Genomic DNA, 27,016 nt, shown 5'->3' with positions numbered 1-27,016 from the left:
CAGAATTTCAGTACTTCGAAAAAAATCTGAACGGAGCAATAGCTTTTGAAAATATATTGTACTGTGGTGTTGGGTAGCTGATCTATGCTTCATGCACTGGAAAAAATAAAAGAAAATATTACTGAAGCGCAAATAAGATGAATACTTCTTTCACCATTTTGCTCTTTACATTTTAGTTATGTCAAGATTTCTCTATTTCTTTCATGTGCTTTTTCTGGTATCTGGTTTTCTGACTGCATTTTTATGATGTTATTATCACTTTCCTCTTCTGCAGTGGTGGTAATCCATAGCTAGAAGGTACCATGAGGCCAGCACTGGCTTAGTGACTGACTCAGTGTTAAATTTCAGTATATATTTGCTCTGCTCTTGAATGTTAATTATTTCTAACCTTTGAAAAAAGTAACTTTAATCCACTAGAATGAACTACTTTAGGTCAGCTTTCTTCAGGCCATTAAAATTGCTCATGTATTTTAAGGTTTTGATTGGGAAAATGTAATAATACCTATCTTGTTCAGGATAGCTCTTGAAGCACACGTCAGACTTCAGCTATATCTACCAAGACTTACACTTGTGCTGTCCTAAATTAAGACTTCATTTTGCAAATATCAAACTAGATACTGATAAATAAGTCAAGTAAAAAAAAAAAAATCACATTCATTTCAATCCCAGGGGAAATCTATTAACTTTCAAAAGAATTTATTATGAACCCTTCACATTTGTAGAGAATATGTATCGTTTTGTTTACAGGATCAAAGCAACACGGAGCAAGCTATGAATGAGGTCTCACTTAGCTTTGATAGTGCTCTTTTATACCAAGCTCTGTCAGATAAACTTTGGGTTTCCTGTTGTGAAAGGACATATTAGATGCGTCTTTAAGCTTTAGATGAATATTACTCTTTTGTACCAAGCTCTGTCAAATGAATTCTTTGTTTTCTGTTGAGAAAGGACATATTAGTGGGTCTTTAAGTTTTAGATGATCAAAAAATATCAAATGTACACAACTCACTAGACCCCTACATTTGTTTTTAGGTTCAATGGTAAATGGATGGGGTTCTGCGTCTGATGAGGATCGTAACTTTTCTAGTCATAGATCTAGTGTAGGTAGCTCCTCAGATGACTCGATCTTTACCAGCGGCAGTTTTGCACAAGCACTGGTTGCAGCAGCAGATAAAGCTGGTTTTAGGCTGGATGGAACCAGCCTGACAAGAACAGGTTTGTAGACTCAAAGTTGATGCTTTCTGCATGAAAGGTGTCTCTGCCTATTCTTCTCTTCTTTTCAGTGAACCTGCGTCTCACACGTGTCTAACATGCATGGAATAAAGTGGATGGAGATACTTTTATCAGGATATTTTAAATGAAACCTTGCATTATGTTTCATTTTTAGTGATTTGAAGTAGTGAATAGCACAAGCTTTTAATCTGCACCTTCAGTCTGCTGCAGTTTCCCTCTGTGCTGGCTCTGCTGTAGATTTACTGACATATGCTTCGTTTAATATTTCAGTGAAGAGATCACTAATTCTGCCATGGTCTTTGATGATTTTGTTTTTTGCAAAATCTCCTCACAATCATTCACATTTCCAGTGATGAATATCATGTTTAAACTGTTGTCTCCATCCCTGCTCTTCTGTTGCACCTCTTCTTGCAAAGTATGTTTTTCTGTGAAGTTTTTCTAAGCATGGGGTGAACTGGTGTGCTTTTATTGTTAACAATACAAAGTGTTTAAAAGCCTTATTAATAGCTGATTTAAAAAATACTTAATAAGTTAATATATTTTGATAAAATTTAATTTTAATTATGCTAACTGAATCTGCCAAGTTAAATGTAACAAAGGTAAAGTGACTATTGCTTTTGAAAACAGCCAGTCTTCTAAAGTGAATTAATGAAAAGTAAACATAGTTTAGTTCATATTTTTAAAGCTCCATATGTTTTATTTCTAGCAAAAAAAGATAAGTAAAAATGATTTTTAAATATTCTGGAAAAAAAGAATGTATTTGCACTTGCTTAGTCTTATCAAAATAGCAAAAATAATTAATTATTTAAATCCACAAATGTAATAGCAAAGTATAAACTTGGGTCATATTTTTCTCATGCTTTCTCAGCCGATTCCTGCCCACAGGTCCCATAATGTTAGTATTAGTCTGGTATAAAGTCCGTCCTCCAGTAAAATGCGTGTGTTTCTGAGAGTTGTCTCCACATGTTAGGGCTGAAAACCGCAGGCTCTCTGCATGCAGTGACTTCATGGCAAGCACTGCCTTTTAGGAACCTTGGGAATGAAGAAAGGAATTGATGGCAAAGTCCTATGTCGCCAACAAACTGCAGGGTGAACTGATACAGCTTTTCTGGTTACTGGGACTTTTGCCATTGACTTTGGTCGACATAATAATCATCCTTAAAAGATAGTTATTTCACTGTTAAAAGTAGTTAAAACCCTCACTTGCTTCTTACACTAGTGGAAAATTGACTGAGTAAATCTGTCTCATCATTTGAAAAAAACAAAGCAAAACAAAACAAAAACTGTTGGAGACCTTCACTCATCTACTATAGGCATGTTTGGCCAAACTAGAATTTAAAATATACTGTTTTGCTTGAAGAGCCTCCTAAACAGTCTTGAATGAAAGGAGCAAATCCTTCCCAGCCTTTTTTTTTGTGCTGTTCTTGGCCTAAGTAAAAGCTAATGCAAAGATTCACCCAAGGTTAATGTCACTTGTATCAGGCCATTGAGAAGTACAGTTTCCACCATGAACACAGACATAACAAAAGCAAATGAACACACAAACACATAGACCCTTTTAAATAAATATAATTTCTTACTGTAGCTATGTAAATGGAAAGTACAAGGAAAGGATGAGAGCCCTCTTGTCAGTTATATTTTCCTAGCTTAATTAGGTCACAAATGCACTTAAACTGAGTACTTGCATGTAATTCCTCGGACAGACTATTAGAGTTTAGGGTACAACAAAGTATTCAGTAGTTGTGGTAGAGACTTTATGACTATTACCTTCTTAGTCTCCTAATGATCCAGCAGGCAAAATGGAAACAATGAAACCCACATGTGAACAAACAGCCCTCCCCTCTTCTCCTCACAAAAACCTCAGCAAATGGAAATAAGTCCCCAATGCTTGCTGCAGTGTCGTTATGCTATGATACCTCTCAGGGTACTGTGGATCAATCAGATATGCCTATTATGGACCTGCTGCACCACAGCAAACCCCCCATCGTGCAAAATGGTGTCTTGTAGTGGAGAAACAGCGGTATTATTTCTGTTCATGGCTCTGGAGGGAGTCTGAAGGTCTTGACTGGTTACTTCTTTACAGTCTGGACAGTTATTTTCACCCATTCAGAACAGCTGTGAAATATTTTCACTGACATAAAAGGAAAAGTCCAACTGGATAGCCTCACGTGGGTGTGTTTGATTGCCAAGCATAAGAGGCACCGGTAAATCCAGGTGCAATGGGTCTCTCCTGCCAGACACTTTGACTCCAGTTTCCAGAAGCCATCATGTGATTTGCCACAAAGTTCGGATAGTTTTCCTTTTTAACACCCTTGGGAAATGTAATCAAGAATTAGTGGATTCATCCTTGTCTCCACTTACACACACTAAATCTACTACAGAGAGTCTGACACTGCTCAGCAGTTCTTACTGGAAGGGCTGCATACAAATACAAGAAGCTGTAATCAGTTATTAGGTGCATTGAAAAATTTGTTTTGGGAGCCTGCACATCATTTGTGTTTGCCCCGTGTCTGATTTAGGTCAGTGCAATCTATTTTCCCTCATTTTCATGGAGGGATAAAAGAGAGTGTTTGGTATTTATTTCTTTTTCAAACCAACATTCTGAATGAATAATCACATTTCTTCAGTCAAGAGAATAAGTGTGAAGACTCTTCGTCCTGCACTCACTAGTTGCACTTGCATGTTGTGAGTTCATTTTTGCAGAACATCTGTGCAGTGTGCTGTGAGCTAGGATGGAATTTCAGGCTCATATCTGAATTTCTTTGCATTAGTGGTCTTTTTTTTTTTCTTTAAATGGAATTTTAGTATTTCGTCTGTGTTCATCTGCTTTTTTATCCTTATCTATGAAACAAGGGCTTGATCACTTGTCTTTGTCTGGCTGCAGCTGTGCCAACTCCCCCGAATGCTTATTACTGCTTTCTCCCAGCTCCAGAATTAGCTCCTTGGGTGGGCGTTCTGTAACCCATTTTAGTTAAAATGAGCCAGGTTAGCAAAGGCATACTTGTCTAAGTTCAGCTGGGCTTATTTTGGTAGAGGAGAGTTAGGGAATGTCCACATGAGGGGTTCAAGTGTGGTGACCTCCAATAGCTGGCAGTGACATGCAGCTGGGAGACAAGCCTGCTTAAGAGCAGTGTCCTCCTCAGGCTGCACATCCGTCAGACCAAGCCTGAGACAGTCGGGAAATCTCTGAAGTCAAATACTGAGATGTTATTCTAACATGTATTTATTAATGTGAAACGCCATGTTAGAGAGATGATGGCTACTTTTTCCACTTTGCCCTCTTTGCACTGAGAAAATTTCAAATAGTGCAGTGGGTAGCATATTAGTCCTTATTAGGCTTATCTAGATCAGGTCATATGTAATGGCATGTTGGAAGTAAGCGCATTTGTTGAAAGGTTTTACTAGAAAACATAACTCACAGCAGGGTAAACCCTGATCTAAGTTAACCAGAAGAAAAGAAAGCTCCTTACTAGCTTGGGGTCAGTTGACCAGCAAAGTAACAAACAGCCATTTTGTCACTTTCCATCAACTCTTACACCATTTGGGCCCACAGTAGCACTGAAACAGCAGAACAGCAGAAGTCCTGGCTGGTTTATACATTTTCTACTGCAGATAGAATAAAAACAAGGAAGAATTTTAAGTACCAGTTCTAAATGAATTAAAATGTTAACATCCCCAGGATACTTGGCAAGAATGACATACAGATGAAAAAAAGAAAGTAAAAGACGGTGATCTTTAGTTTTCATCAGTTATTATTAAACAATAAGCCTAGTTAAGTTAACTGAATAAAAATATCAAAATAAGAGGAAGTGAATGTAATAAATGAACAGCGCTCCTACAGTTCCTGCCATGGTGCTTCTAATGATTTGCTCCACAGAACAGCAAAGACATTTTTTTTTAAGAGAAATCACATAGCTTGATTAGTCTATACATATATATAAAAAAATCTGAGGAATAAATTCAATCAGAATACATTATTTTTTAACATATAAAAATAATGAAAATGAAAAGGAAAATTTTAGCATTTAAATATATGCCCATTTTTATTTCTTGAGAAAAGAGAGCCCTTAAGTATACAAACCTACACTGCTACCTAGCTTGCAAAATCAGTTATGTTTATCTCACTGGAGTTACTCCAGATATACAGTGCATATGGGAGCCCCTAAAATGAGAATCTGGCTCGGCAAACATGAAGGTGGAAGGCAGGAGGAGATAAATTTGATATGATTGCAGAACTGTTTTCCTTCCCTTCTCAAGGCTGAGGAGTTGTTATGACACATCTGTTCTGCACACAGGTAGGAGTTACATGGCGTACAGTAGTTTTATCACAACAGATGGAATGATTTTAATTATAAAAGTTAAAGACAAAAGAACGCCAAGTTTCTCACTTCACTTGTTGTGGTGTGTCTTAAAGCAGTTGTCATCAGTAGGTACCTCAAGGGGACACTTTCTTGCCTCTGAGAATTAGACCAGATTTAATGTTTTGGAACAGACATTAATAGAACAGCCCATTTCAAGGCAATAACATTTTGTCATCTGGTTTCTCTTTTTTTTAGGCAAAGCATACCCTTCCTCTCAGCGACCTCGGCCGAGCAGTCCTTTTTCTACTGACAGCAACACCAGTGCAGCTGTCAATCAGAGTCAGAGGCCGAGGCCCACTAAAAAACACAAGGGAGGACGGTTGGACCAACCCTCCTTGCCTCATCGTAGGGAGGGAATAACAGACGGTAAGTGTTGTGGTGTGAAGTCTCTGATGATAACCTGCAACAAGCAGGTGTGCAGAATGGGAGAGCGTAAAGCAATCTCCTAAGGAATACACGTTACAGTGAATTATTTGTTTGGTGAAGTGGTATCCCCAGGTTGCCACATGAGCAATATTGCAATGCTAGCAGTGTGGAGCTTGGTTAAGTGAGTCTTCAAGGAGCTTTTCTTTGTTTCAGCTCCGAACATGTTAGCTTTTCTCAGATCTCAATCCAAAAATGACTGCATTGCACGTGGGTTGTCATTAAAAAAATGGCCTGTGGGTAATTTTAGATAAAATGGAGGTAGCCACCACCAATAGTAGCGGTATGCCGTGAATTCCTAAGGAGAAACATAGAGCCAGTCCCACAATGCCCTGTTTGGTTTGTGCTGGTTTTGACAGCCACCCAACAGCTATAGCAATGCGTGCCACGCTTTTCTCATGATTTTGCCTCATGTCTTGTCTGTGCTGCTTCATTGCTGACATCCACTGACTGCAGTGACTTTGTTTCCCTCTTTGACATTTCCACTGCTTCCCATCTGGAAATTTCAGGCATGTCTGTTCCACTCTTCTAATGACTGAGCTCGGTCTTCCATTATGTTTGTCTACCCCGTCTTGAGTTTGGCAAAAGATGCAATTGCAGCCTGTTACTCCTTGAGGAGGACTGGATGGGAAGGTGGCCGGCTGACTGCCTCCCTCTTCCTTTCTTCTGATCTCTGGCCTGGCCCCTGTAGGTGTTGAAACGATCAGAGGGAGAAGCAGCCAAATAGAAAAACAGTATTAAAAGGAACGACTAAGGATATCTGTAATGCCATGCAGATGGAGACATGATCACTTTCCTCATGCTGACCTCTCTTTCAGTGTTCAAAGTGGGGAAATTCTGAAAGCTAGACTGTCCTACCTGCCTCAGTGGTCCTCATAACTCTATCTGGACCACAGGAGTGGGTGTGATGCCAGTGAGTCTATCTCCTAATCTTAAGTACATCTTGACAAAATCTTCCAGTGTATGGGGAAGGTGTAAAAATAAAAAAAAAAAAAAATTACTTCAGGTTTTAGTATAAACAGCCTCCTTATTCTAGTGAAAATTACTTGAGAATCATAGAATCATAGAATATCTCTGGTTGGAAGGGACCCATAAAGATTGTCAGGTCCAACTCTCTTTAATTCCCTTCTTTGGACAGGTAATGTAATAAATAGATTTGATAGAAAGTATATTTAGTTTGCTTTGTTTATAATGTGCTATTTATTACTCTAGGTACATGTATAAAATACATTAACAGCTTGCAAGGTGGACTGTGGCCACTGAAACCACAAGAGCTCTCCTCTCAGTCATGTTATCAGGTGTACAGGTACAGTTTTGCAGTATGCTCTGACAGATTCCTTGTTTGTCAGACCACAGAGCTGGAGAACAGAAGTGAAAGTCTCCACTGAAGGGGTTATCATTACATCTCATGCTTTATGGTTCATCCTCACTACCACATTGTTTGGGAAAACAGCTTAAAGTAGCTTAGACTCCACTTACATGGGTTTGAATTGGTTTAAACATTAGTGCCCTCCCCTTCTGGATATATTCCAGAGGCCTCCCAGCTACATAGATCCATTAAATAGATGTGTCTATGAGAATAGTAACTGGAAATTGTGGGTTGCTTGCAGTGCTGTCAATACGCTTTTTGTGCATACGTCAAGTCAACCCTTTTGCGTGGCATATCCTGTCACCCTGAACTATGAGCCTTTTGGACCACAAATTCTGTGTACATGTGAGTTTGTACTGCACTCAGTATGGTGGGACCTTAATCCTTCTGCTTTTGAGTACTATTGCTATAGAAATGTTTAATAATAATGCGGGTACAAGAAAATTAATGGGAATCCAGTTCAGATCATGAGACAGATGGAAGTGTGACTCCTCGGGGAGTGACTCCATCATAAAATCTGGCATTGTTTTAAATTAGTGAAAGAGATCAGATTTTAATATTTATTTGAAGAAAGAGGAATCTTTATTGTCTTTTATTTATTCTTTATAAAATACTAATCTTACTGGAATTTCTTTCCTTAGAGTCAGAATACCAATGATACACTATTTCCTTCAACAATCCACCTCTCAGACACAGGCAGTAACCCTAACAGCTTTTGAACACTGTTAGCTTAACATTAGTCTGTTATAAACCTAGTTAAAGTGCTTACTATATGTTCCAAAAATGTATAATGTCCTGGAGTAATAGATGATCCTTTCCCATCTTCTCTTACCACAGGAACAAACAAACACAAATGGTACAGTTTTTCCACTTCAACTCTTACTGAATATATGAGTCATTAAAGTGTAACGGCAAGTTTGAGTCATAGCTAAATTTGCAAAAGAACATTTGTCCATTAAGGAAGCTAAAGATTGCTGCTGCCACCTGTGTGTACATAAACAAACTGAATTTAGGAACCTCTGGTATACAGAAATTAAAAACAGTAACTGCACGCTTTGTGTGGAATATTGCAATGAACTTTACAAAGAGAGACAATACCACTATGCTTAAGCTATGGTTAGAAAAAGCAAGTAGGAGAACCTGGGATAGATCTAGCAATTCTGAGCCCTAATCCAGGTCAGTCTCTTCAGCCCTGGGCCATCCCGATTTCGGTGGGAAGCATCATTATACATTTTTTTCCTGGTTTTGAGATGTCTCTAATCCATTCCCTTACAACTCCTTCCTCTTGGATTTGTCATATGAGAACATACTTCCTTTGTCAGTTGTCTTCAAACACCCAAGCTGGATGAGTCCTAGCATCCTGTGTTTAAGTCTCATCACATACTGGATATCTGTCATTTTAAATTTTAGTTGACCAAATAAGCTCTAGCCATGTCCTTTCTCTGCCCTTTCCAGTACACTTCCTGAGCACTTCCTGCTTGTTAACTGTAACCACGTGGGATGCTGCAAAAGACCAAGGGAACTGTAATATTTAACACGTAGCACACTGATCCCCAGCTTCATAAGCATATAAGGGTACAACTTCATACTTACTTTTGACAGCAGTCCACATAAATCCCCTAAAAGCCTGCTTCTTCATTTTCTTCGGTCTCAGGTCAGAATCCTCTAGAGACTGACTCCTGATTGAGTCTTCATATTTATCTTCCTGCACAACTTGACTTTTAACTTTCCCATCCTAAAAGACCATGAAGACAACAGCAAATCCACAGAGGAAGAATACCTTATGAATCCCTCAAATGATGAAAAAGCTTCATTCTGAGCTCCGAGTCCACCATAAAAAACAAATAGGAGGTTTTTAGTTCTAGTGCTCAAGGAATAATTTGTTTTCTTGGAAACAAAGAATGAATTATTATGTATTAATGAATTAATGAATGAATTATATGTATTAATGAATTGCAGAACAGTGGAATCTGGCATATAGGTAGTGGCATAGCAACTGCATGACTGAATTTAAAAGCTCTTCCTTAGTTGAGCATGATGTTTAAAAAACCCAAAGAGGAGGCAGGAGGAAAATAGGGGTTAAAAAGGAGAACTGGAACTTAGGATTTCTATTAGCTTTGCTACTGACTTGCTATCGTGTATTACAAATCGATTTTTGCTGAGGTAGATCACCGTAGAGGAGATGCTTACCTTCTGATGCTAGAAAGTGGTTCAGAAGCTTATTAACTGTCGCAGTAATTATCACCCCTAGGAAAATGCATCGCTGGCACAGATGGAAAGGGATGTCCTTATACTTGTTGGTTCTGTAGCTTGCTGCTTTTTCCGGTTAATAATGAGAGGCTGTGCCAAAGCTTGACTGGTGCCTGAATCATTCGGCCAATGCTCTGCCTTCTAAAGGAGGGCTGAAGTAATCCCAGGCCAAACATCCATCTGCCTCTTATCAGGCACTCTGATGTCCTACAGCTTCTCAATCACAATCTCTCCATTACTAAATCAATAAGACCATCACCTCCCCACCAATGCACTTACAAATTGCCTTGCAAGTTTGATAATTCTGCCGTTAAAGGCAGCAAGTGGTAGTCTGGATGACATCCCACTGGCCTAGTAAGTTACTAGCTCAGTGTGGGTGTTTTACCTGGCACCTGGAAGATAAATGTCATTTAGATGGAAGTACAGTGATAATCAGTGATACTGCTCTGGGTATCCTCACTGAAAATCCTGCTGAAGTCCTTAAATTTCTAGATTCAAAACTTCCTTGAAGTGATTGACATGATGGAATGAGTTGGCGTGGCCCTATGTGGTAATAAGTCTGTCTTTTAGGGACTGAGACTACTGACTTGCCTGATCTCTGTTACCCCTTTACTAGCAGCCGAAATGCCAACCATTAACCATCGTTTATATGCATACTAGTAAGTGTGTGTGAAGACACGTGCACAGTCACATATGGACATGTTTGGCTGAGAAGTGAGAGAAGAGGCAAGACTGTTCTCTGTGGCAGTGGAGGAGGAAACTCGTGACTCCAGCTACATGAGGTGTTTGTATATGCCCAGGCAAGATCACAGAGCATATTTAGTAATTTACCTAAGGCAGAAGATCTGCACTACAGGATTTAAGTTGTAGAGCAAATAAAAAGCCACATTTCCAAATTAAGCTCTCTTCCAGCTCTTATTAAAAAGGAAAGGTAAGTGTTACTGTGACAATCAATAAGGAGGTGAAAAAGCAAACGGTTTAGTCAAGTGATGGTTGGCTAGAATTAGTAACTGTTCTTGCAGATCTTCTCAGACATGTCTATCACAGTAAGTCTGTACTCAGGCTGCAGCCAGGTTGCATTAATTGCGTAGTACCTGTAATTCTTCTAGAATTGTGTGAAGCTTCATCAGAAGCTAAATTTTATTTTTCATTTCAATTCATCCACAGGTCTAAAACACGCCAAGAACTTTACAAAATGGTTTTTCATTTCACTTCTATGCATCAGGCAATCAGTATGCCCGTTTTGCGGATGGATAAAAGTAAGAATCAGGTTAACAGTAGATCAGCATAAGTCTGCAGTAATTCCAGGAGTTGCAGCTAGCTGTAGAACATGCAGTACAGTTTAAGTACAAACCTTCTTTCCTTCTCAGTATCTAATTAATAACAACTATTAGATGGCAATTTCTGAAGAAGGGTACTGTATGTTAAGAAGTTTAATACCGCAGTAATTTAAACTTTTTTTTTTTTGCTATGATACTACTTTAAAATTTTGTTTATATTGAACGGTAAATATTTTATCTTGGAAAATTGCATTGTCAGATGTCATGTTATGACTGTGTTTATTGGATTCAATGCATCTCCATAAAGTGCTTATAAATCACAACTTCAGTAATCTCTATTTCAGATTGCATAAGCAGATGCCAGTGTTGTGGTTCTGTACATTAACTGGTTATGATCGCAATAAAATCAATTATAAGAAATGCCGTTTTGGAAGCCAGCACCATAAAGCAATTTTAACATTGGCAAGCTCCCATACCCTCCCGCTTCCACCTACAGTAACTCAAGTATAGTCATTGTCATGAAAGGTCACATCTATATTCATAACTAAAAATTTCTCAAATAAATTAGTGCTGAACATAAAGCATACACCAAGCTCACTGACAGATTATTATAAGGCTGTTCTAGCCAGAAGACAGATATCTTAATCTGGGGTATAGCACTTCAGCTGTGAACAAAGGTATGGAAGCAACATCAGATACAACTTCTTTCTCTTGTAGACACAAATAACCCACACGTCCTCATTTATCTGTAAGAGACAATGTTGACTGGAATGACATCTCAGCAACTTTGGAAGAATTTCTGCCCCACATATGAGATAAAAGTATCACCTCTAACAGCAAGGACATGAAAAAAAGTCTGTAGCATTATATAAAGCTGGATTACAGCCTTCAAAATAAATTCATTCCAAAGGCCTCCTCACCAGTTTATAAAATTAATTTCAGTTTCACTAGAGTTATAAACGTCAGACTTTCCTGCAGGAAAAGCAAAGGTTTACTTTTCCATGCCTTTTATTGAGCCAAGTTCAATTCCTTGACAAACCTTGACAGCACTGTAAGATACAAAAGACTAGAAGGCAGGACAGACCCATATCTAGTGTAAACTAACATAAGTTTAGTGAAGTTGGTGCAGCTGCACAGATTTATTTGGGCTATACATTGCTCAAACCCAGAATTATCAACAAGTGTTCTTCATATAAACCAGGTATCCTATATGGGAAAGTTTTCATTACAATGTTAAAGGCACTTCTCTGATTTTTTTTTTTTTTTAATGGACTGTTATAAGTCTGTCATATAGTTTACAGGAAAATCTTACATTTAGAATTATGATTATCCAGATTCTGTAATTACCTTGGGTCAAGGACTAATAAACAAAATGTACTTTTGCCTCCACAAATGTGATTAGAAGCTTGATCTTCAATTCTACAAGCATCTTCGTAGTCCAAGTCATAAACTTGAAAAAGACCAAGAGTTGTTAGAAACCAGGCAAGCGTCTTTTGGTGTTCAGCTGAAATTGTATTTTGTTTGGTTATATTTGCAAGACAGCTAAAATTAAGAGTGGCCATCCTCTTGTCTGTGAAGACACTAGCTCTTGGCTGAACTTTCAAATAGTGCTTGAATAAAACATTCACCCGTTGTTTGGTGGTTCCATTTAAACATGGATTTTTCACAGATGTGTTGATGCTTTTTCAATGACAGTAGGTTTTGTGAATAATTTTTCCCCACGATTTTGTGGAATTTTATGCATTTTGATAAAGTTGTTTATTTAGATTTTGAGTTTAAGCCTCAAGCTGAAAGTGAAGCCCAAAAATGGGGGTCATGAAGCGAGGCCCAATATGATGGGGGGAAATTACTCAACTGGTACAGATCAGTTTTTCACAGCCTTTCTTAATTGCTTGCTGTTACTGAAAGAGCCAGATGGAGTATACCCCACAGAAAACAAATCCCATGCTTAGCAATGTAAGTCAGGGCTCACAGTCTATTGATTTTTATGGAAGTTAGAAAGAGCTAGCAACACAGTAACCTGAGTAAAAAACTAGTGGAAGGTAAAAAAACATTTCTGATTAACATGAAATTTCCTCCTTTCAAAATCAGCAAATGAAGTGATTCGTGCCGTTTGCAAGGGACTTTTATTTTCAGCATCAAATAGACCTTCTGTTTCCATTAAAATAGTAGTTCATCTAAATCTTATTCACGTTTTTTAGATCTTCCACCACCACCCGACCCGCCCCCTGGTCAGGGTTTAAGGCAGCAAATAGTCCCCGGCCAGCGCGGAGGCTCGGCAGAGAGGAAAGGAAGCTCTCTTGAGAGGCAGCATGCACCGAACATAGACGAAACAAAGAGCTCCCTGGACCGGCAAGCTAGGACGTCACTAGAGTGGCAGCGGCAAACCCAGGAGTGGATAAGCTCTACAGACCGCCAAGAGGATTTCAGGAAAGCCCAACACAAACAAGCCTTCGGATCAGGTGTGTGTGTACTGCACCAGCCGAGGCAATGCAGACGGCTTCTTGGCACTTCTCAGCTGAGGGTTTCTGTATCTGGCAGGAATCTAGGATCACCTCACGCCCCTCTCTGCCAGCACTGGTGAGGCTCAGGCTGGAAAATAAGAAAAGGCAAAGTGAAACGAGACCTTGTGATCCAAGTATTTTTCCTCCTGCAACAATGAAATCTCATTAGCACCTAACTCGGTGCATTCCTTACAGTATTCCAGCAATTAATAATGTTGTCAAGCATAGCGGTGGAAAAAACAGGAACAGTTGCGTGCAGGCAGGGAAAGAGGAACAGATTTTTGGAGTATTTTCTGTTAGATGTATTTATTTATACATATAGGACCATATTTTCTAGTTCTTTCAACCAGCTTCTAAATTGGCAGCAGTTGTTTTTGCATGTCTGCAAGAAGGTTGATACTTCTGAGCAACTGACATTCCTTCCAGCTGTATTTAAAACACTGTCTTCTCCTTATTCAAGGATATGACAAAGTAACATTCATCTCTTAGGCCCAGCAAGATGACAATGCAGGTTTTCATCTTTATACAGGACCTGCTCATTGCCGAGTGCTGACTTTATCTCCTAAATGGATTTCAAGTCTGTAAAAATGGATGCAGGAGGCAACGCTGAGCTGGAGTTGTAGTTCTACAATACGCGCAGATTCCTTCTCTCAGCCTGACCTCAAGTAAAAGCTGCTGTTTCAGGTCCCCTTCCCAGGGTATTTTCTTTAACCCACTAATCGCATGTTATCCCAGTGCTGATTAGAGTGATACAAGCGGACAATTAAGAAGATTAAAAAAAAATTATACTGTACATGGAGCTTTCTGTAGGGCTACGCTGTTTGTTCAAGTATGTATGTAACTCCCACAGTAACATTGGAGATACTCGTATTAGCCACCTTTTTCTTGATTTTATTCTACTATTAATGCTCCTTGTTAATCTAGCACACCAATATCAATGACATGCTAAAAGAAAAATAGTACTATGCAGGCAAACCTGTCATGGGGGCAGGATTTACTGAATAAAGTCCTCCTAGGAAATACTGCTACCCGTATTTAAATATTTTAAATACAATCCATATTTTAAAATGTAACAAAAATGGTACCGTTAAAACCCCCTAATCTTTCAGCTGCATAAACAAGTGAGTGGTTGTTCATGTTGTGAAATGATGATGTGAAGTCGCAGTTTAAAAATACTGTGTGAAATTCATGCTATTTGGTGAAATGGCAATTTTAATTCCATGTATGAGATGTACAAACACATAGAAATATATCCCGAATACATCTCATTTCTTTGTAAATTTTTATTAAGGATCCTTCTGTGACCTGGTTAGCAAGAACTCACCTCCTATTCCTCTGCTTCATAAGTGTACAAATAGAAGTTGTCAGTCATTCCGTCATACAGAGGGTACACAGTAGTAAAATTCCCATCCTGTGGGACTTGCATTTATCTGTCCTTAAATAAAAAGAACTTGATCTTGACACTTCCAGTGCCCTACACCAGCATTGAATTTAGGGCCGGAGTGATTGCAGGTATCTTGTTCTTATCAAATTCAGGATGTCCAGAGCAATTGCATGTTCTTTATACATGACAAGGGATTCCACTAGGAGCTATTACAGTTTTACCCTGGTGGGAGGGGTTCATAAAGTTTGTGCACAAGGTGGGCCAGAGCTTCGTATCTGTCTGTCTGTATTCTCATCCCAGCTTCTTGCACTACAGCTTTCTCGCTCTGTATTCTTTTCTCTGGTAGATTTAAAAAGGCTACTCTTGTGTGTGATGCTTGTTTATATTACTAAATTTGGGGGGTTTAATAATATTTCCCTTTTCCTTTATTAATGACAAAGATCTCTGGAAATCTATTCTGTCCCAGTTTTCAATATATTTCCAAAAGGAATTATTATTAGCTATCAGCTTCCAGGAAATAGCTGTTTTGCTGCTTAGGGGGCTTCATTCAGACATTGCCAAGCTGTGAGTGAAATTTTGAAAGCAAGACCTTTGGCTTGAAGTTGAATAGAATAAAAATACCTAATTCTGGGAACCGTGTTTCCACTGGTCGCTTTCAGTATAAACAAGATCACTGAGTTTCTGCCAATGGCTTCATTGTGGAACCGCAGTTACAGCACATCAAATACGACATTCTCAGCTGCCCCTCCAAAGAAAATAGTGCTAGATCAAGTTACAATAGTTTTGACAATATTAAAATCCTTTTGGTTATTTTATGGGGTATAGAAACATTGTTACACACATATATACTTATTTCACAGGGGCTAGAATTATATCTTCAAATTAAAAGCTCGGTATTTCAGAGAAAGGCATCAGCAAAGCCTCCCCATATTCTTTGCAGGCCTGGGGCTGCAACACTGGTTTGAGTGTTTAATAAATGTGAACCCATTCTAAGGACTTGAGACAACTACCTTTGATGTGCTAGAATATTGTGGAAAACTTAGCCTTTATTTTATGTCAGAATTGCTTATTTTATGGATTGCATTTATTTCTGAGGGCACAACAGATAATTTAACACCATATGCTCTATAATGATAATGCACTTTATATTTATTCATGGTCGGTTTTTCTCAATATTTCATTGAACCCGAAGGAGGCCTTATCCTGAGTCCACAAACTAGAAAAACAAATCAATTGACCATATATGTCATCTTCAAACTCTTTTGCAATGCTAGTGACTTTTCTTTCCATCCTTTAAAAATGTATCCAGCTTTCTGCTGAACTGATTTATGCTGCTTGCTTTATTGCTGCCTTAATGCAAGCTGTTCCATATTTTAGCCAGCCTTTGGAAACCAGGTTTGCATCTGATTCTATGGTTAGGGCTTGATATATAAAGAACAGGTAACATAATTTAGGAGGCTGTGGCCATTAAATGCCATTTTACTATGTCTTTTAAGCATTTCTTTCTATTTCAGCAAGGACAGCACACGGTCACAGCACGAAACACTGATAATGCCCTTACCTCCTGCAGCGCAAATACTCTGGTCCCTTGGGCAGGGCCAGAGGGAGTTACTTTGGCAGAGAAAGAAGTCAGCTGCCTGCCCTTTTCTGCAACAGATTTACCTTACAAACGGGTTCAGTTCAATAGCAGCTCACATGGGGAATTCCCATGTCCTGCTCGCTTGTGGCAGCAGGCACAAAGAATGAAATCCTGGGTTTCTTCCACAAATTTGTTCTCATTTAGCATTTTCCTACGTTAATTGTGCCTCTGCTGCAGCCTTTGCAAAGGCTTCAAGATTGTGAATAAAAGCATTTTTGTCTCCTCTTTCTTTCCAACCATCTCCACCTACTTTTCCTTCTGTGTTCCTGCCCTCTGTCAAAGAAAGTCTGTTTCTCCTCATCAGATTGTTTAAGAGTGAAGACAATGGGAAAAGCAAACTTAAAAAAAAGCCCTTTCATCCCAGATTCACTTTAAAAAATGGAAGATTGAAGCAGGAGGTAGCCCACTGATCTCAGAAGGGGCAATTCCTGTGTTTGAGGTTAAGCATATATACTCACATTCTTTCTTGAATCAAACCATATTTGGCAAGGTCTCTTTCTTCAGGTTCTGGGACAGCAAAAGTGGATCATACACAGCAAAGAAATAAAATCGTATTTCTATTTCAGTGTTAAATCAGTGCTGCTGTTTTGCTTCTTAGGTTAGGATTATTACAACAATATTTCCTGCAAACTCTAATCAGATATGATGTCTTGTTTTACTTCATGCTATATGAAGATGTATAGTCCCATGCTTTATTGGTATTAATCCTGCTCTCACAAGCAGTTCATTATTACAGGTCTTCACAAAGAAAGAGACCAAGTGAGCAAAAGTAAGCCTTTTGCTCATAACGGAACATGAAAAAAGCTGCAGGAAGATTTACTCACCCCAAATATTACAACTACTAATATTATGTATAATATAATATTTTCCAATGTAATTCACAACCATTTAAAAAAATCTTCAGTGTACTTTGCGTCGTTAGAAATTACTGAGCTGCTGGAAGCTAATTAAATTAGCTGATATTGTAGTTTTTTATCTAAATTGATTGAGATAATGTTACCATAATTTAAGCTAAAGAGAAGGAAAAAGCACATTCATGTAGGCTTGAAGCAAAAATCTAATCATAGCTGCATTGTTTTGGAAATTTTATTAAAGTACCTATGATTCATGATCTATTACTTCATAATGAATCTAGACTTTTTATAATTTATACAAACTAACTTACGAGTTTACATGAAAGCAAGATGCAATTCATGCCATTTTCTTTGTCTGTGGGATACAACACGAGTTGTGTATTTTCTTAGGTAAAATTGCCATGCTACAAAGCAAGACAAAAGATAGATATTTGAGGGCAGGAATGAATATGATGTCCATATAAGAATAGCTTGATTATTCTGATTTATAGGTATTTATTTGGTATTTATTTTGTTTTGTTTTTCTTTTCTAGAAGAGGCGCTCGTACCATATAGTAAACCCAACTTCCCATCCCCTGGCGGCCACAGCTCTTCAGGAACAGCTTCTTCTAAAGGATCAACCGGACCTAGAAAAGGTGAAGTCTTGCGAGGAGGTCACCAACGCAATGCCAGTGACCTTCTCGATGTAGGCTATGTGGGATCAGACAGTCAAGGACAGTTTACTGGTGAATTATGTAAGTTTAGCTACAGTTCAAACTCTCAAATAGACAAAAAGAGAAAAATTATAAATCTGTTGTGAAGAGAGGAGGAAGTTGAGTGTGATAATCAGATTGAATTTTACCCAGACCTTTTTGCCTTTGAAGTGTTATGCCTGTGATGACAAACAAATGAAGTTGCTATGTTCTTTGGTTTGGACCAGTTCAAATCTGTGTAAGCCACGCCAATGTCACCTGCGTAGTACATCTTTCAGCGTGTAATGCTAGTGAAACACTGGGAAAATGGAAAAGAAATTCTAGTAACTTAGAATTTTCTTGGCAAAGTGTAGTGTGCTTGTCTCGGAAATGCCACTGGCAGTTTTTTTCAGAGGAGTGAATGAAAAAGGTGCTGGATTTGTTGGGCATGGTGGCAAGCTTGTGATGCCTTCTCTTTAACTTCCTGTTGCTTGACGAGCAGTGTTCTGCTCTTTTTGACCTTAGATGGAGGTCCTCTTTTTTCAGCTGTGTAGCCCAGTTTTTCAGTTGTATATCCCAACTCTTTCCTCAACTTCCCAGGCCAAAGGAATTATGTTCCAAATTTTTTTCTATTATCACTCAATATCTGTTAAACTTTGTATAAAAGCATGTTAATGCACTGTACATGACGGTAGTACTAGATGCCAAAAGGTTTGACTCTGTTGTTTGAAGCAGTACAGCAATGTCCCAGCTAGCTCAGGCATACTGGTATGTTTACTCGTAAAAGCAGTGTAGCTGCTGATGTGTCTGCCTCCTATGTGCTGCAGTCAAACCCTCAGTACGTCCCGACAGTTACTGGCCTGTAGCTTGTAAGAGAGCTAATGGTGATCCACAAACCCTGAAATGTGCTATCTCAGATACGGTGTTCGTAAGTGCTGAATTTTAGCATCCATCACTTTTCAACTTAGAAGCAATTAACTCTCTTCTCCCAACCTATTGAATATTCATCCTGTGCTACAGTAATATTGCCATAGGCTTTGTTTTGTGTTTTCTCTCCTTATTACAACCTCTTTCTCTCTGTTTCTCTCTATAGAGTAGTTGAGAAGACACATTGCAAGCTGCTCTGATGGACCATCAGGTCTGAACTCATGGAAGTGATGACACTAAACAGTGCAATGAACATTTTCTTTATTTATGTACTATTAAAAGAACTGTAAATGCAATGTAAAGACACACAGCCACACATACCCCACAGATAATTTACTTGTGTTCTTCTCTTTAATACACCATCCACCTTAAACTATTCCTTGTCAGGAGTATATAAAAAAGAAAGAAAAAAAAAATCACCCTCCAGGATGAAAAGGATTTCCTTCTGTATATAATTTCTTTTGTTGCATTGCTATGCAAGCTCACCTTCTTTTTAGCTATGTTCATATTCATGTCTGTTTTTATTGGTCTGTTGTACTATATGTGAATTAATAGGCTGTGGTGCCATATATTAACTTTTAATTGTGTAACTTTTATGTTTAAAGTTTGCACTGCAATTTTATTTGGTGATAAGCACAAAACTCTACTCCTCATGACATGAAGAAAACAAGAGACTGAATGTGTGAAGGTTTACGTACTGTAAGCTACTTTGGATAATGCTGGATGTAAAGGAGTATGTTAGGTGGTTTTCCATTGGGGTGTAGAAATGAGAAAGTGACAGGCAAAACTGATGTCAGTGAAGACATTAGAGACAGAGTTAAATCTTTTAAAAGCAAGCAACATAGTTGCTTTTCCTATTTAAGAAGGGGTCAGAAGTTGGAAGTGTGAGATTAAAGAGTGAATATGAAACCTACAGGTAGCATGAGATGGCCTAGACCCTTTCACTAGCATGATGCCCTTAGTATCTGTTTTTAGCCATCCCATGCCACTAAGTAAAGGGGAAGAAAAACAAACCTTGCTACAAACAAAAGAACTTAAGGTGTTTCACTAAAGCTGGTTTTATATTGCAGTTTTAAAAGAATTATTACCATTAATTTCTCCAACCCAAAATATAAGGCAGAGATTTCCCAGGAGAAACAAACAATGTAAACTCAAGGAATACCTAGTAAGTAGTAAAGGATGCAATTTATTATTAAGACATATTCAGGCTGCTTCCAAAAACTTGAAATGTCAGGGTATCGTATTTCATCTTTCCAATACATGTACAGTACAACAGAGGATAGAGCTGCACCACTGAAATTCATGACATTAATTGTTTTGATGCAGTCTAAACAAACTTTTGTGTTCTGTTACCTGAAGTCTGTGAGAGCTGAAGCTGGATCCACTAAATTTGTAGTAAAATGTTTAGTGTTTGGAAGGAAAGCAACGGTCAAATTATTTTCGGCTTGCATTAACTACATTTCTGGCAATACAATACATCCAAAAAGTTGGAGATAAGCAAGGAAAATCTTTGACCTGTGTTTTAGTGAGTGGCTTCAAACCCTACTATGATGAGGAAATAACGCATGTTTATACACTTTTTGAATAAATCAAACTCTGTAAGTGGACATTAATGACAGCATCCTGTCTCTTCATTAGTTTTCATTACTTTGTCCAAATCTTCTGTACCTCTCAAATCTCAATGAGTAAATTGTCAAACTTTTCTTAGAATATTGTATGTGGATAGCCCACTCATTTGATGCTTAAGTTAAATATTGCATCCTACAGCTTATTTCTGTTAGTTATCTGACCATGAACACAAGTTTCCATTTGAATACCCTTTTTCTATAACCAGTCTATGTTGTTTTATATATTGCCTTGGAGCTCACCAGTATTAAGAACACTTTTAGTAATGGCAGAATTTTAGAAAAGTAAATTACAATGCTAAGTATGTGTTGCTTTTCATTTCATTAACTTGTTCCATGATAAGATAAAACACTACAGCCATCAACTATGACTCAGCACTATTGAATATTAAAAAAATGCTAGTTAACTTTCTTAAGGTCAAGACTGTTATTTAGCAGGTTACAAACCAAAAAAGTTGAGACAAAAAATGTATGCATTTATTTATATATGTGACCAATGAATATATGTAATTTTCCTGTTTGTTAAACCATTGTTAAATGGTTGTTAAACCATTATACTTAAAACCATTAGTTAAAAATGTGCAAAAATGTTCAAGCAAGATAAAGAAGGCATCATATTTACATATGTATGGTTTTTATTTTGGTATTATCATATGAAGAGAAGGCTATTCAGGGTACAATTGAAATTTAATTCTCTGGAAAATGTTTAACTCAGTCACCGGTAGATTTTTTTTTTTTTTTCTTTTAATTCGAACGCTTGTGCTGAGCTTTGGTGGAACACCTTACTCACTATATACTATTCAAAATTCAGTATCATTAGACGTTGATAAAGCCATCCCAATTACTTTCAAATACGTGTTTTATCTCTTCCACTGGAAAGTAAACGTGTGTCAGTATTAAAGCTGTGCAGTACCATGATATTCACTAACTTGTCCATCTGCTTCTGTACATTTTTGTTCATTAATAATTTGCTTACAATATTACATAAGGTGGTGTTGTGTATCGCAAAGTGTCTCCATTATCTTACAGGTGATGTCTCTTCTTTTTTTTTCTCTCTCTCTTTTCTATACAGTGTACTTCCAATGAACCACAGTACATATTTTTTAAAATGCCATTTAATTTACTATTTTAAAAGAAGTATTCTTCTTTTTTTTAAAAAATTGAAAACATTTATTGTGAATAATGTGTTTAAAGAAAAGGGATGTTGTGGCAGCACTTAGAATTGTTTTTTAATTTGTTTTTTTAAAAAACTGTTTATTGGCTACAGTCTGTTCACGAAAAAGTATGATCTCTTAATGTGTTTCATTGGTATTGTTAGTGCAGCAAAGTTTAATTGGCATAAAAAGTTGGTTAATAGTACTGTTGAAGTGTGTATTGTATATTTACTGGGGAAAAAATAAAACATATTCACCTTTCAAATCTATGTTAAAAGACCTTGAGTAAGGAGTCAATATGTGAGAACCCAAACTGGGAAAATCAGGCAATAATAACATAGACTGAGCTATAATCATCACTGTCCACTTACAGTAACAAGGAATATTTTATATGCTGATTTTTGAACTAAGCTAACAGATATCTTAGAAATAGGCCAGCAGTAAACATTGCCTGTCATAGGGATTTCTGTTTAAGGTCCTGTTATGTTGAGAATAGTTGTACCAATGTAATTACACTGATACAGCTATTCTAGTGATAAATCCTGTTTATAGACATACTATCTCAATGTACAGTAAGGACCGTAAGTGCACAGCTTACTTTGCTTGAAGCCCATAAAGTAGTGGACATGTAAAACCTGTGTTCAGTGGCTCTGAGCCCTTGGACTTGGGGTTTTGTCCTGGTGGAGCTACTGCCAACCCAGTACAGAATATCCCCAGAACGTAGAGATAGATGCTAGGTCAATTTTTCTCAATCTTTGTATTGACTACATGCTCGATTTTGAATAGAAGAGGGCTGAGGGACCAAATAATAAATTGTTACATGTGCTTCAGTGGTGTATTGCTGTATGGGCAGCCATTTCAGTGATGCAAACAACAGACATTTCTTTTTCGTTATTTGTTATTTCTCAAGTCATTATCCAAGTTACTAAACCTTTTGAGTAACTTTTGGTTGTCACCTGAAATACAACAGAAACACTGTTCCTTGGGAAAAGTACAAAAGAAAAGGAGCATGGAGTGTTTTAAGTGTATTGATTTAACTATACACCAATGCAAAAGGAAGACATGACTGTTTGAAATAGTAATGCGGTGGCTTATGCTTACCTCAGCCTGTACATTGCCAGCCAGGAGACAAGGTGTGTACTAAGGCTGAGAAAGAGTCCTCACAACTGACAGAGGAAAGGTAATTGGGTTGGGGGAGGTTCTGGCAGGAACTTTTCCTTTTTTTAAAACATATAGGCAGCTCCTTTGGCTTTTCTACAATTTATGCAGCTTGGTTTTTTTACGATTAATGGCCTTGTGGAAATTTAGCAGGGGAACTAGAAGGAAAAAAGTTGGCCTTCTTTTATAAAGATTCGGGGGAACTTGTTTGCTGAGGGGCAGATTTTTTAATTTCATTTTTATTTTTTTAACACATTTTGTTCCGTCTATCGGGAACACGTTAGCTAAAAATAAATTATATTTGAAAACCATGTGGGCAATGGACAATTCATTTAGGAGGTACATTCAAGCAGCAGGAAAGATAGCAAAGAGTAATACTAAAAAAAGGAACACATACATTGCCTTAGAATCAGCCAAGTCCACTACTGTTTGACATGGAATTCTGAACTGTTGATAATACGTATAAGCTTCATTGCTTTTGGTTTCCATATCAAAATAAATTATCCAAAGTCCATAGGAGGCCTAGATCCTTAGGACACTAAATCCGGTACTTTAAGTGTGTGGTTAATCCAAGCCGGTGGGACTGGAGTATGCTCAGGGTGTACGAGCCCCCAGCCCTGGCTGCTTGCACCCCAGCACTCTCCAGCTGGGAAGCACAGGTGGCTTCAGGCTTAGCGGGTTTCAGTGGATGCCTTCGCTAGGCATCTTGTCAGGCATCATGTATGTAGAGGCAGGGTACTTCACCGAGGATGGAGTTTTTCAAGTCAGGGAAGGTCTCCAATGAGTTAGGCATTGTGGTGGTTCAGATTCGGACCGCTTAGTCAGACAAGTCTCACGTTTTGGGACTACCCTCCCCAGCCCTTGTCTCAGTGTTGTCCTGCTGTGGTCTCTGTACTCAGGGCTGCTGCGAACCCCTGGATCTGGGGTGCCTGGCATGGGGGGTGCAAGAGAAGAAGAGGCGCGGTGGTGCTGAGTGGCACGTAATGCTCTGCAGGCATTGAGTGGCTGGATATATGCCCTATTAGTTAAGAGGGGACCAGGGAACACAGTAGAGCAGTGGTCCCAAACATTTGCTCTGCTGTTTCTAGCTTGTTCCCTGCTTCTGTTTCAGACTGGCCTCTTGCCCTGCCAACTGCTCCTCCACCCCAAATAACAGGTACGGCTTAGAGACAGCTCATGGGACCCAGAGGAGATGTAGGGCCATGCCCATGTGCTGTGAATGTGGACTGGGGATTTGGGGAGAGCTGGCTCTGAGCTCGAGTGCTGGCATGAGGACTAAGTTGCTCTCTAGCCTGCCTTGATTTAACTGTGTAGGTACATCCAGGAAGACCCCAGAAGAGTACAAGTTCCAAGAACGCACCTCAGCATTGCAGCATCTCTTCTGGCATGTGACTCCTCATTCAGTCTGTCTTAGACCAGCCTGATGCTGGCTTCTCACCACATCCTGAGGCCTGACATGGCTCATGCTGACACTTAGGCAAGTGAGGTTGTTCCTCTCTCTGCAGCAGAATGGGGGGAAAAAAACAAAACAAAACAAAAAAAACAAAAACAAAAACCCCAAACTCACAACAAACCAAACCTGTCACTTAAACACAAACCTTTTAAAACAATCCTCAAAATTCCTAGAAAACAAAGCATTTTAGGTGTACATGTTTTGGGGATTTTTTTTTGCCTTTTCTTGGTATTTTGTCTTAGCTACCATTGAAATGATCTATTTATTTTTTCAGAGCTGCTACACTCTCCCTCCATGCCTCCCATTCTCCAGTACTTATCTTTCAGCTGTAAAGAAGTTATGGTAGAGAATAATTACATTTGTGTACTTTCCATGTTATAACTTTCAACAAGGTGCACGGTTGCATTCAGTTCAGTTGATCAAAGCCAGATGGGGATGAAATGTTTGTGGTTTTATTCTAAAAAGGCCTGTTACTATTTGTGCTGATATTTGTCCCCCATTTATGCTGATCAGTGCATCTTTTGCCTTCAAGGATGCCATTAGTAATTCTCGTTTGTGTTCAAAAGCAGGAATCCATTGTGCAGCACTTGGAGAGCCACTCGGATGCAGGTAAAGAATATAACAGCTTGAGCAAGTGCTAATTAGAACCAGTTAAACTTAATTGACCTCCTTTGGCAGTAAAATGCATGATAGAACTTGCTCTGTCCTTGCAAAATGGAGATCTGCCTCTAAGCCTAAGAGTGAAGCATGGTTTCGTGTATCAGCCTGTAGTAATTATGTGGGTAAAACAGCCAGGAAGCGGCTTGCTCCAATTTGTTCTAATAACTCAGCGCTACTGTATCAGGGCAGTGCAATAAAAGTGAGATTTCTGGTTCAGTCTATTTAAAAACCTAATTTTTACAGAGCAAATGAGCATCCCAAGATACCAATAGTAATCTCTAGGAATGAGTTGGCAGAAAAATAGAGAGTCCTTTTTATAGGTAAGTAATGGTGTGAGCATAAAAAAAGGCAGTTATAAGCCTGCAAGTTGGAAATGGCCCTGATGGCGCGGAGGCTGTGTCCATGCTGAGTAGTAGGTGTAAGCTCTGGTGTGCCTGGACTGGTGCCTCGTGCGGGTGAATGATCTGCCTAAAGTTTGACATGGCTCCCCACTGCACCTTGCAGTGAGGTCGCCTTCTGCAGGCTTCTGCTCGAAGAGGGGTGCTGGTATCCATCCGTCTGAGGGTTGCAGTGCCATGGGACTGGGGCACAGAGAAGGTGTGTGCACCACCACCATGGGCACCAATGTGGGCATAGCCAGAGGTATCCAAATGAAAGCAGAGAGAGAACGAGCAGGGGAGAGAATGAAGGGTAAGAAATGTAAAATTGTATGAATTCAAAAGCATCAGTGGTGAGTGCTAAACTACACATCCCTGTGAAAAGCTGAAAAGCCATTCTTGCTAGTAAAACGGAATTGGTCCAGTTTCAATGACCATGCTTTGCTGACTTTTTCCTTAGCAGGAACTGAATGCGACTGATTTTGCTGCTAACTTGGCCTTACTATTAACAGCAATAAAGGTGTTAGTCAGGTGGGGACTTTGATGTGACCAATAACGTCACTCTCCCTTCAGGGAATGTTCGTGTGCTGGCTTGTTAATGAATTTCTTTCCTAATGAGTATCATTAAAAACCCTTTGATTAGCTATTTGTGTGAATGCCCTTCCTTTTTCCTCTAAGCTGCTACTTGCACTGGTGGCAGCAGGATTTTGCCCTAGGCAGAAAGCATGCAGCTGTATTCCTTACCCCATGAATACAAGTCTGAGGCAAACCACAATAGGAAAGAGTGAAAAAAAAAAAAGACCTCACAGATGAGTTGAAGCTGTTTTCTACACATGTACAACCTGAGCAGGCCACTAGCATTCAGATGAGAATGTCATTAGGGGAAATGAAGAGCAATAGGTAGTGATGGTGAAGCATGTAACGATAATTTATGTACACCTCGAGTGCCAACAGGCAAAAAAACAAATAAAGCTGTAACCTGAGGAAAGGGAATGCCAGAGAATAAATGAACCACAACAAGCAAACAAAAAATGCCATGTCATAAAATGTAGCAAAAAGCCTGGAAAACAAAATTAAAAACAAAACAAGGCATTTCACATCCCAGGCCCCTTAATGAGATATTGATGGCATAGAAATTGCCTACTGCTATGCAAGACAAAAGGAAGACTGAGAAACACAAAAACAATTAGGAAAGAGATTTGGCTATCTAAGGTTTAATAGAAAGAGATGTGGCATAGCAGAGAACAATTAATCACCAATTGCCTGAAACACTTTCTTCTCCTGAGCTACTGCAGAGCTGTCTCCCCCGATCCCAATCTTAAAATGAAAGGCACCCGATCCAGTTTGTATTCAAAATAAATCTCTCTCTGCTGTTCCTTCCCCAGTCCTCCAAATCTCCCAGTGAACTGCAGATTCTGATAAACGAACCTTTTGCATTTACTCTGGTGTCACACGCTTCAAACTAGCTTCAGCCTACCCACCCCCTTCTTCCTTCTCTTCTTTTTTCCCCATCAGGCATAAGCTTCATCTACATATTTTCTACCTTGTTGTTAGGCATATAATGAGGCTTTTCTATTTTTGTCCTTCCTTGCCCAGAAAGCTGTCTTAGACGCGTCACACTTAGAGATTTATACTAGTTCACTTTTATGTTTGATCTATGTGGAATATGAGATTTAAGTTTAAACTAGGTCATTGGG

General features: G+C 38.7%; 1 protein-coding gene across 15 annotated transcripts in view; it reads left to right on the top strand.

Annotated features, from left to right (window-relative positions):
* Nucleotides 1–25,963, top strand: part of ROBO2 (roundabout guidance receptor 2) — a 470,469-nt gene extending 444,506 nt beyond the window's left edge. For 4 of the 15 annotated variants that reach the window (XM_087756931.1, XM_087756928.1, XM_087756930.1 and 1 more), the window contains 4 exons: nucleotides 5,787–5,957; nucleotides 13,115–13,375; nucleotides 17,828–18,028; nucleotides 19,059–25,963. In XM_087756931.1, the coding sequence (XP_087613057.1) occupies nucleotides 5,787–5,957; nucleotides 13,115–13,375; nucleotides 17,828–18,028; nucleotides 19,059–19,060 (635 nt within the window). In that variant the 3' untranslated portion in view covers nucleotides 19,061–25,963. Of the gene's footprint in view, nucleotides 1–1,029; nucleotides 1,213–5,786; nucleotides 5,958–13,114; nucleotides 13,376–17,827; nucleotides 18,029–19,058 lie in introns of all 15 variants that reach the window. The other 11 variants (XM_087756937.1, XM_087756935.1, XM_087756936.1 and 8 more) reach the window with 5 other exon arrangements.
* The last annotated feature ends 1,053 nt before the right edge of the window (nucleotides 25,964–27,016 follow it).

This window comes from Nipponia nippon, unplaced genomic scaffold (genome assembly GCF_047370975.1).
Source record: "Nipponia nippon isolate SJK-2023a ecotype South Korea unplaced genomic scaffold, ASM4737097v1 scaffold_2, whole genome shotgun sequence".
NCBI classification, from domain to species: domain Eukaryota; kingdom Metazoa; phylum Chordata; class Aves; order Pelecaniformes; family Threskiornithidae; genus Nipponia; species Nipponia nippon.
This window is presented reverse-complemented; position numbering and strand designations above follow the sequence as displayed.